At 35.5% G+C, this 11,919-nt stretch overlaps 1 protein-coding gene across 2 annotated transcripts in view; it reads right to left on the bottom strand.

Moving 5' to 3' along the window:
- LOC135690719 (kinesin-like protein KIF15) overlaps positions 1 to 5,621 on the bottom strand; it is a 41,137-nt gene extending 35,516 nt beyond the window's left edge. The window contains exons 1-3 of one of the 2 annotated variants that reach the window (XM_065208357.2): positions 4,714 to 5,621; positions 2,719 to 2,811; positions 97 to 174 (exon numbers count right to left, since the gene is read on the bottom strand). In XM_065208357.2, the coding sequence (XP_065064429.2) occupies positions 97 to 174; positions 2,719 to 2,811; positions 4,714 to 4,816 (274 nt within the window). In that variant the 5' untranslated portion in view covers positions 4,817 to 5,621. The remainder of the gene's footprint in view (positions 1 to 96; positions 175 to 2,718; positions 2,812 to 4,713) is intronic. The other variant, XM_065208359.2, reaches the window with a different exon arrangement.
- Positions 5,622 to 11,919: the final 6,298 nt, after the last annotated feature.

Below are 11,919 nucleotides of genomic sequence, written 5' to 3'. Positions count from 1 at the left end.
ATTTATCTCTTGCAGAAGTTTTCTGTTAGAAAATTTCTACTTCAGGTCATCTTTATTTGACAGCTCTGTCCTGACATTTCAAACAAGAGAACTTACCTTGTAGGCTTGATCTTCTGACAATCTTTGGAGATGCAACAGGGTATTTAGGGCTATTTTCTTCCTCGTTAATTGGAACTGCAAAAAACATTGACTGCATTACAAAGGAAGAAAAGCATACGCTGAATGAAAAAAGCGAATTCTTTGAAGGGAGGAGTTTTTTCAAAAGACCACTGAAATCCTTGGTTCCAAGTAAAAAGGAACACGCGCCATCATTTGACGAAAAGATGAGCATTAATGTTATCTGATTCCTTATTGCGCACAAATATAGCCAGTTATTAGACAGGTCTGGGCAATTTTGAAGCAAAATATTCCATTAAAAGCGGGACATGGTATCTAGTAGTGAGGTTTTATCTATGCTGAAGAAAATCATATGGCATATGTTAAATTTACTGAGCACCAAACACGGAGACTCTCGCAAGATTTCTACCTTTTGGTCCAAGCCCCTACCTACGATCATACGAAAAGATTCTTATGAGGCACTGATGTTGAAAATTGTATGCATAAAGCAAGTGCCAATATTGATGTAAACATATAATAAATTTCAGACAAAACTTAACAAAATTCCGTTTGCAATGTGAGAAGCTACTTTTTGTTTGATTCGATGGCCAGATAAAATATTTGGCCTAAATGTTTTGAATTATTCAAGATGTAAAATGTTGTATGTATTGGAGTCACTCAAATAGATTTCCTTTCATATAACTGCAAGGTTAGAAGGTTTTACTTCCAATGGTACCTATTTTTAAAAATGAAGTTTCTTGTCGCATTTCAGGCCATTCTTCCTCTTCACATAGAAACATATCTGAATATATGCATGAACTAATATCGCTAAGACAATTATCAAATTCTAGCGACAATCATTCATTTCTTTGTGATTTATACTGGCCTAAGGGAGTTTCCTAGGTGGTCTTTCAACTTCTGGATTTAAAAGATTTCTTTGCTTGAATGGAGACATTTTGGGAAGGGTGTGTCAAATGGCTTGATCAGAAGAGTATTCATTGGCTAAAGGAAAAGCAATCTAAATTAGCCTCAAAAAGCCACAAGAAAAGACTTCCTTCTCATTATAGCTAAGATCCTCTCTTTGGATGCGACGCAGCTTGCAGCTGTAGGGGATTTTTCATCAAAGTTAGGCATAATAAGGAAGAAATTTCTCTCCAAATCTGCTGTATCAACGAGTTAAGACTACTTGTTTAATTAGCTAGGAAATATATTTTATCATGAATGGATTAAAAGCATGCGAATTCATGCACGAGACTGAAAAACATAGTAAAAAGAGCTTGCAACTGTTTTCAGCGAAGGCAAACACTGTTAGTTAACTATTCTTTTCAAACTGCCATGGGTGATTTTAGTCTAGGTGATATCTCATCAATAGAGGCCTAATCGAATCAAAAGAACAGCGCCTGTCAGATAAAAACTGATTTTGCAAAAGCTAATTATAGCTTAGATGATGAGCTCGAAAAGTATTGATAATGTTGAGCGGATTTCGTGCCTTTTCAACAAAAAGACAGATTGTAATAAAATTTGTCAATATATAAATTGGCTATAAGGATATTACCAGAGGCCTTTAATTTGTTTTCGAATTTTAGGCCTCTTCTTATTCAATCCCTTCACCCACCCAAAATAACTCCTCAAACCTGGAATCGTATCAGCTTTGATAATCGTCTTTTCAAAGTGGGTTTTGCAAAAACGATGCAAGGGGAGCTTAAGCTGGTATACTGACGTGCTAAAGAAAAGTTGAAAGACTCTTATAGAGAGAGAAGTGGTATAAAAAAAGGTTAGGGTGCAATTGGTTTGAATTGCGTACCGGGCTACGTTGTGAAAATTCACTCTTGTTGTACAGGCTCGACAAGGAAATTTCTACTTTTAGGTGAAAAATTACCTTCCTTTCACCTTTTACGTGAAAAATTACCTTCCTACACGATATTTCTATGGGTAAACCTGAAGTATCACGATTGGATGTCCGACGCTTCATTTTCTGTGTATCAAAAGCAACCCTAAGGAACCCATAAGAAATCGGACTAAAGAACCTCCAGCGGTACTTTGCAGCTACTTGCAGAACATTGACTGCAAATAGAGTCCAGGAACCGCTCACTATCAAAGTTATGTTTGTAAGGAATGTCTTTTAATAATTTTAGGCGTTGTTTTGTCAGATTAAATGCTGATTGATATCTGAGTTTTATTGTTTTGTTGTTGTTTCTATAAACTGGTTTTGTTGTTTCTATAATGTCTCTTATTTGTTTGGTCACCAATGGTCACAATTAATTGTTTTTTATCATTTAGCGTTTTATTTTAACTGTGGGTGATTATTTCAAGTAGCCTCTTGAGCACAGTGACGTACAACACCTGCAGGCCTATTTCCAGTCTGGCTAGGGGTTTACCATCTCTGATACATCTTTAAAAAACCCAGCCCAGATTCACTTGGTCCTTCTTTGCATCGGTTTAAGATGTTTGGGAATGTCTTTTCCAAAACTAAACGATTCTCTGACAGCCCGAACAATTTTTTTTAAGATGTGCAGCAAAATCTCTTTTAAACGTTCTCTCTGGATCAAGTATGAAATTTTGCCCGCTATATGTAAATGTGCGTCCATTATTAGAAGAAGTATAAACATGAAAGTGACTCACCCATGAAGGCAAAAGATTTTGATCCTGATCCACTCTTCTTTCGTACGAGTGGCCTTTTACTTTCCCGTGGTGATTTCTGATCCTCCTCAAGCTCTGTTTAGGACAAAATCAGTTAGACATCATTAAGTGTATCCCAGAAAAACCATCTATTTATTGGATATACATTCTGGAAAAACTAAGCTTACTTTATAATTGCTATTCCTGGGTTGAGTAACTATTTGAAGAAAACCCCAAACTAGATTGAATCTTAAAAGGTCTTTCCGATACGAAGGATTATCACATTTACGGATTGTTCAGATAGAACTGAGGGTCCAATAGGTTCGCATTTTTTCTACCAAAATTACATGGCCCATCTAAACGAGACTGATTTTGACTGTTTTCATTGCATTCGAGGTTATTGTCAGTCAATACTATTACCAGGCTCTACAGAATTCATTACCCAGGGTCAGGCTCACCAAAAAACAATCCATTGATGCAAACATTTGACAATGATCCCCAGAGGTATGTGCCTTTCCCAATCAAAAATCTGAAATATGTAGCCATCAGAAGCCAATATGTAGCCAATATATAATTTCGCAGTTATCCACGAGTTAATCTATTTGAAAAAAATTCGTAAAGCTAGTTTTACACGCGTACGTTTATCGTGAATCGTCTATATCTATTTCAGTAAGTTTTTACTCTTTTTAATGAAGCGGGACTCATAACAACAGTGACACAATAATCGGAACAAGTCAACTAAACAAACGAATTTTCTAGCGATATAAGAGCCCACATCGACACATCGCCATACTTTCATCATAGCCAACATCAGTATCTTCGCTTTCCAAAGATAATATGAAGGTAAAAAAATTCAGTTTTTATTGTCCAGTCATTAACTTGCTTTCTCAAAATACGATGTACCGCGTATGCTATTAGAAACTTAGCACAGAGCCACCCAAAAAACCACGGGCTCTTATTTATTTAGAATTTGTTTAAAAACACCTTAAACACTCTTGCCACACCTAATGGCAGGCCCTTTGCTCTGAAAAGTCACAAGGAATATCTCAAAGAAGAAGCTGCTTAATCCTAATAAAAACTATGGTCAAGAGCAGCCCTTGAAGGCAATGGACCAAAACCAAAAATATTAAAGAATATGAAGAAAAGAACATATATATATACAAGTTTGGTGAAGGTAGGGGCGTCAGTGCAATATACCCATTTAGCAACGTGTTCTGAGGAAAAGTTTTTGTTCTACATTTAATTGAAATTCTAAATTCAAATATAATGACTGCGATCCAAGAACATAGTTACAAGATACAGGTTGAAATAAGCCATGTTATGTCAATGAGATATACCCTGATTCGCAATACATATGAAAATTATCAAGAGATCAATCTTGCAACACGGCAAAGCTGTCAACTAACGGTTAGAAGATTCCATTCACGTGGAATCCTTAATATCAAACATCTGGCGTTTCCTTGGAAAAAACCGCGAAAGAAACCGTAGTAAGCTAATTATTAGGCCAAATGTTGACAAAAAATTTTCAGTGATGGAATATTACTGAGGATAAATAGCCTTTGTGTAATTTTTCATCAGTGGAACCATAAGCTTGATTTTTCATAGGTCATTGATGACTAGATATAAAATTAATTGATCAACAACTAGCCAGGAACCGGCAAAGATTTGCTGCGAAATCAGAGCTCATAAGTCAAGTTATCGATGAGAAAGAAAATTAAATTCGAATGAAATTGGTTGGGTCTGAATTTCAGCCGTTTTGATAAGAAATTCAAGAAAAGACTCATTGCTACTGAATAAGCACTCAATCCATTTTCAAATGAAAAGTTTCAAATTCCAATGTTTCGTTTACAATTTTATGTAAGAAATTTGAACTATTTTCTTTCTTTAAAACATTAGCTTATTGGTGAAGATTGCATTAGTTTGAAACGGGTGGAAGTTCAGTTCCCAAGCTTGACAAGCAAGAACAAATCTAATGTTAAGTAAAAACTCTCTACTTACTTATTGATGGCGATGACTGTATCCGTCGAATACTTGGTCGAAAAACAGGATCCATTTTGGGGACTGAAATCATCAAATCCTTAGTGCTGAGCACGTCTGCCATCTTTTCTTATCTGGATAACTCTACCTGCTTTGATGCTCAATGCACCTTGCAAAATATCGAAGCAGCTTTTACGGCGGGCTTTGTGATTCTATCCGCATGCACTTATTTGAAGCCTAATCCCCCTTGGAACGGGAAATTAAAGACGCCTGGCCGTTGTTGATACGGGTGCACTGGCCTGTATAAATGGATTTACTATTGTAATGCAACCAATTCAATAAAACGCATCATAATAATTTTTGTATGGCTTCGAGCAGTACAGGAACTATGACATCAACGAATAGATTAGGACTCTAAGGTCACGATTCGACAATAAAATATATTACGCAGAGGTTATCTAAAAAGATTCAGAACCCTGCGGTTAATGGATAAATTTTGGAGTGCAGCACGTTCGGTAAAAGCTAAGAACTGCACACTATTTTTGATAAGGTCTATATGGGTTGGGAATTCCTGTGAAAAAAATAAAAGTGTCAGTCCTCAGAAAGAAGTCAGTTGGATCAAGGTAAGATTAAACATTGTCGTGGATAAAGTTATGAAACTAACAGAACATAGCATGAAATACCTTTTGTGATTGAAAAACAAAGGTTAAAGGATCAAACTGTGAGTGATTGCTATTAATGCATGGTTTAGAGTAAGCAATTTCAAAGGAAAGTATAATTTTTTTAGAAAAATGTGTCCGCTTCACGAAGTGTCCGCTTCACGAAGTGTCCGCTTTACGAAGTGTCCGCTTTGTATCTGTCCACTTTACAAGAAGTCCTTTAAAAGAGATTTGCACGTACACTGATTTGAAGTGCACTTGGAACGCAAAGAAAAAAACGAACATGGCAAAATATGTTTTTTTCTGTAAAAAAAAGATTAGTTTCTAAAAATTTCACAAAACACTTTGGAAGTATGAATATTTTTCAAAATTTAAACATATTAATATCACCCGAGAGAAAATATTTTTTGAAAATGAAATCAGAAATAGGAACATCTGACTTCCTGGATTTGATGTTTGTTTTAAAGGAAGTCCGCTTGGTGCTTTGTTCCAGTCTGTCACAATCTGACCAAGATGGGAGTTAAGCGACTGGACTAGTCTGCCTTATAGTATGTCCGCTTTATAGTATATTAGGTGATTTCACTGTAGCAAATTGTTTTTTTTGGCACCAGCAAGGAGCGCGGCTCTGTGTCCTGACCACTACAACCCTGCTGATAATTCTACTCTCCCCAACCTCCGCGCGAAATCAGTTCTATCTAGCGTGTTTGCTCAGCGAGATATAGTGCGCTGTAATGTGACCCTGCATACCCGCTATTTCCTGCTTATTCTTGATCTACAGATCATGCAATAGGTTGATTAAAATGTTTGCTTTGAATTACATCCTATATTATTATACATCACTACCAGATATTGTTCAGTGATAATTCTCATGCTCGTGCTGACACTGCTAGAACCACAGACATCAGGTTTTCCAGAGCCATGCATTGTTTACACTGCCACTTTCTTGTGGACATTTGCGAACTTTTTCGGTCATTTTTCTGCTAATGCTTATTTACTTCTGCCTGCCCAACTCAAAACCGAGGGACAAATCACTCTATAAAAGATCTTTTGTTTTGTTAGAAATCTCGTCTGCTAAACGAGGGATTGAAGAATTGTTGCACCTCTTCCCCATTTTTTCTGCCACAATTTCAGTACCGGAGTCGAAATGGGTACTAACCGATACATCAATTGTCTTTTTGCCACTTACCAACAAATTTAAATCTTGTTCCCACGGCCCGGCAGAATCTAAGCTGCTGCCAAAGAAATAGCAACCTTATTTTTAAATGGGTTTCTGTCAACTTGAAATAGCTTTTCTCTATATATGATTTCCATAACAGCTATAATAGCAAAAGTATTTCACTTGTTATTGTTCATGGAGATAAAATAATCGACCATTCAGCAGCGTCCAACTGAACTGGAGAGAAGTTGTAAAGGTACGTATACTAGGGTGCAAACAATGCACTTATTCTTGTATGTTTGCAACTGCAAAGTTGTGTTACATAGAATAGAATCATAAAACAAATAAGATTCATGAATTGCAAAGATACCAACTCTTCGTCAGCAAACAGAAATATCGTCGAATTGTTACCACCAATAACCAGAACAGCCGTATGGGTGCTGAATGAAGTCTCTCAATGAACCGAAGACTGTTTAACCCTTCCAATGAGTATTCTAGTTTACTTACATCTTTTGTGAAAGGCACCATAAAAACCTTGCTTAATCCACATAGCAAGCAGTGATTTGATCTCCTTGTCCAGGGGATTTCGTAAAACTAAGAATGTTTGCAGTCCAAAAACGAAAGGATCAAGAGAGTTTCTCATTCAGTTTCTCGTGTTGCTTGAAATGTGTGTTGCATTCAAGACATAATATTGTTCGCACTGAAAAGGCGTTCCACTTAACACCTCGAAAGGATACGGTGTATTGTCCTCCTTGCTCGTTGTTACAAAAAATTACCTCCCTTGCACGTGTGGGGTATAATTGCAAAAGAATTACAGGCAATGACCTGTCAAGATGGATACGCCCCCCATCTTCTATCGTAAAAATTGAGGATACCTTGATCAATTCAACCAAACTCAAACCGAGCCTGATTTGCACTTTATAAGGACACACTTTTTTAAAAGGACAATTTTATAAAGGAACGAGCCTCAAAGCTCTACTGGTCAAAAATTAAGAACAAGCTGAAACTGAGGTACAGTAAATGTCATTTTGCGAAAGTTCGTTTACATACGCAATTTAGCTACGGGTATTAAAGACTAACACAAACTAATTTAAGAATATACCTTTTGCTGATTTCACTATACATATTGAAAGTTTCACATAATTTTTTACCTAAAGAATCTCAGTTTATTAGCTGTTATGAAAGTGTCACTTAGAAGAAAATAACGACTGACATTGGTTGTAAACAAAGTAGCAATTGTAAACGAATTAAGTTGAAAAATTGAGAATTACCTATGTTATCATGCCTGTCCGTGTTCTCTGTCCAAAATCGTGTTCCTGGAATACGCCGCTTTGGGAAAGTTTCTTAATGAAAGGCGGAAGGCGGTCGTGCTAATGTCAAGAGACTCGAAAATGACAACGGAATGGGTCATTAGGGACATTGTCAACATAGATACGGATTCTTGAAATTCCATGACATTTACAGGATAGAGGCAGCACTAAAGTGAGGTTCTTAATGTTCTTAATCTGGGGGGTGGGGTCCCGTAACCTTTATTGGGGTGTGGGTCTTCTGGTCAACATTGATAAACGCAAAATGGAAAATTATTTTATTTTGATATGTGGGTATCAATATTTTCTTTGTACATCATAACGTTTTTGGATTTTTGCATCGTGCAATATGTTGACTTTGTTTGAAGCAAGATCTAGCAAACAGAGACTTGCAAGCCTCTTATCTAACACAACCTCTAAATTCAATCAATTTTTTGATAACTTGACCTGATAAAATATATAAACAGAACTTTGAACAGGGCTACAATGCTGACGTGAAACCTAAGAGATGTCTAGATCTGTAATTCATGATCTGCGTGCACCCGGCAAAAACATGTCCTCCACTTCCTGTCACTGTAATTTACACCTCGCATTGTCATCGTATCCACAGTCACTCATGATTCGCACTTTTATTGCCTGCTCTCAGCCTCAACTATTCCTGAAAGGGTACTCGCCTTGAGGAAGAATCGAGGCTGTACGGAGGCCTCGCTGTCGTAGCTTCCCCTTATTTTATACATATATTTTGAAGTTTGTTAGGCAAAAACCTCTTCGCAGCATTTCAATATAAGATAACAACCAGGGCCCACGCCACCGGGGGGCCGGAGGGGCCATGACTCCCCCAACTTTTTTGCAAAGCAAGTAGTTTTAAAGCTGCAGTAAAAGGAGAAAAGCCTCCCCCCCCCCCACTTTCAAATTCGTGGCGTAGGCCCTGTTCTACCTTTTGTATCCAACAGATAAGCTTTCTGGCCTCAATATTTGGTTTTTTAACTGGACAAAAGTTGCATCGTTTCGTTTTGTTCGTGTATACTCCTGTTTTTGACATGACCGACCAGAAGACTTTTTATTTGTTTTTTATCTTTTAACTGCCAGATGAGTTTAGCTTGTTCATGGTTGTTTGTGTTTTGGATAAGTGATGATTTGTGCTGTGTGAATCGTTGTTTGAATGCGGATTTTGTGAATCCAATGTATTGGATTTCGTATAGGCATAATTTAAATGATACATCAATTTCTATGATGAAAAGTGAAAATATTCTAATTATTCATGTTCATGTACAATTTCAAAAAATATTATTTAATTTTTAAACACGTGTTTCAAATAAATGGAGGCATTCAAGAATTAAGATTCAGTTGAACTCCAATAAATTACATTTTGAAAATACTTTTAATCAACTTTTATCTTAAAAACATCCTCTGGAAAGATATCAATACCCGATATTATTTTTTGTCAATCACGTGATATAGAAAAAAACATAAATCACAAAAAAGCAGCTTTTGAAATCAGACAAAGCAGGCATTTACAGTCTCATGCTGTAACCATGTTGTTTACGTCTCGTTCACGTAAAGCACCAATTGTACAGCTAGGCTTTTTAAAATTATTACTTTTCATTTATATTGTGTATAGGGACTGACTGTTTAGATAATTGTAGTTCTAAAATCAATGCGATAACAACCTGTATTCATTTCTGTTTCATTTGAAATATTTGCTTCATGTCAAAAATGGAGATTCTCATGCTCACAAAATATGTCCAGTTTAGCAACGAATGGCTTTGCTTATCAACTTAAAAAGCAAGCTGATAAAATAATCCATCATAATTGCTTATCCAGACAAGTTACAAAAAATGCCTAGTTTAGTTTTATAAAAAGTATTCAGAATTACATCCGAAAAGATTAGGAATAAAACGTAAAATGTAAAGGTAGGTTCATAAATACTTAAAATTGATTACGCTGCATGTACAAAACAACACAACAAGCATATTTAATTTTCTTTATTAAAATTTATAAACTGAGCAGGTTGTGCATTATTTGTGTCCAGATTAGGTAACACATAATTTGATTTTGTTTATAAATCATTTTTTCTTAGTCGCATATACATATCAGCAGATGCTTTGGATCAACTACGTGACTTTAACGCGCAGGATATGGTATAACAATGAAGCATAATAATGTCAGGATTTGTGGAATCTAATTTAGCCCTCAGACTTAACTTGTGATATTATGCAAAGTAGGCATGACATCAATTATCGCCCAAGCCCCCAGATATTTATTAGGACATAATTCAAAGCTGCCATGACATCAATCATCGCACAAGCCCTCAGACACAAATTAGGACATTATTCGAAGCTGCCATGACATAAATTATCGCACAAGCCCCCAGACATAAATTATGACATTATGCAAAGCTGTCATGACATCAATTATCGCCCAAGCCCCCAGATATTTATTAGGACATAATTCAAAGCTGCCATGACATCAATCATCGCACAAGCCCTCAGACACAAATTAGGACATTATTCGAAGCTGCCATGACATAAATTATCGCACAAGCCCCCAGACATAAATTATGACATTATGCAAAGCTGCCATGACATAAATTATCGCATAATCACTCAGATGTTGCATGTGACTTTGCATCATTCAAACATAGAGGGGGGGGGGGGGCAGGAGAGAGCTAGCATTGGATGCAAGATTTGTGCAAACGCAAAATGCTAGAGTTGTATAATGTGATCAAAACTGCGATGATTGAATAACTGATGCAATAAATACATGCATCGTGATTAAATGCTAATTAAAAATGATTCGCGATATCTTTTATCACAGATATCACTCGTGACTTTTCTCACCAACATACAAACAACTATTTCAAGTTATTAAAAATTGATTTACCATTTGATTAAAACAACAGGAAGAAAAACACGAAAAGTTCAAAAACAAGAGAAAATAAGAAATATGTTGATTGAAATAAAATATTTTGGGCAACAGAAAAGAGCGTTTATAAACTGTTTACGAACTAGATTTTAAAAATAAAATACATTTTACCTTATCCCTTTATATACAATTGAATTTGTTATCAATTACATAATTGACAGGTGAAAAAGAAAATTATTATCTTTCACAGAATTTTTCACTGTCGAGTTATCTATAGTGGTTCCCGTGTTTTTCATAAATATTTTTATCTTTGACTCTTATGTTCCCACGATGTATAAATAGATCAACTATACAACTAGAATTCTGAATAAAAAATGTTTTATTTTGCAATGAAGAATATGAATCTCTTTGATTTCAAGAAACAAAATAATTTCTCCCAGAGTTGAGAAAGAGCTTTTATAAAGAGCCAATGTGATGCTTTTAAGCCAATAAAGTTTTTTAGCTCTAAGAAAAGTTCGACCTATAACAAATTACTAGATCCAAAAGACTAGCATGTACATATTCTTGCGATTGAAATTCTGCTTTTGCATATTCAAAAAATAAATTCATGGCATTACGTGTTCATAATAGTAGAGTAACAATAGAACAAAGTGCCGTCACCTGACTCTGAAAGTAAATTCACCTTTTTTATCAAAATGTTACTTCATGAGCCCCAAATATTAACATATATTCTAGAGTTTGAAGGAGAACTTAGGTACAGAAAGTTTTTAAACTGTTATTTATCATAGATTAACGACAAAATTGATTTTTAAAATTTCTCAGTTTATTGACGACGAAAATGAACATCGTACAATGATCGCTATATGTTTGTATAATAAATTAAACTTTTGTCAATTGATCGTATTTAGATCAATTTTTAAAGCGATTGAATTTTACTTCCTAACATTAATTGTTAGCATTTTAATGGCTAATAGTGCTAGGAAGTGTTTTGTTTCGTTCATGATATGCAGTTACAATTTCCTGTCTGCGTTCCATTTTTTACTTAATGTATTAAAAAAATGAATATAATGAATATAATGGATTGTTTTAAAGCAGTTTTACCCTGATGTTTTCTTGCTTCGATTCTAAAAGCTTTCTTCCTCATTTTGAGACTCTACATCAAATCTTACTTGTTGACATTTCAGGTGTCTGGAAATCACTCTAAAGCCTGTTTTAATTTCCTATAGTACCTTTAGTTGTA

This window comes from Rhopilema esculentum, chromosome 4, assembly GCF_057945365.1.
Source record: "Rhopilema esculentum isolate cy_ngs chromosome 4, ASM5794536v1, whole genome shotgun sequence".
NCBI classification, from domain to species: domain Eukaryota; kingdom Metazoa; phylum Cnidaria; class Scyphozoa; order Rhizostomeae; family Rhizostomatidae; genus Rhopilema; species Rhopilema esculentum.
Note: the sequence above shows the minus strand (reverse complement) of the source record. Positions and strands in the feature narration are given on the sequence as shown.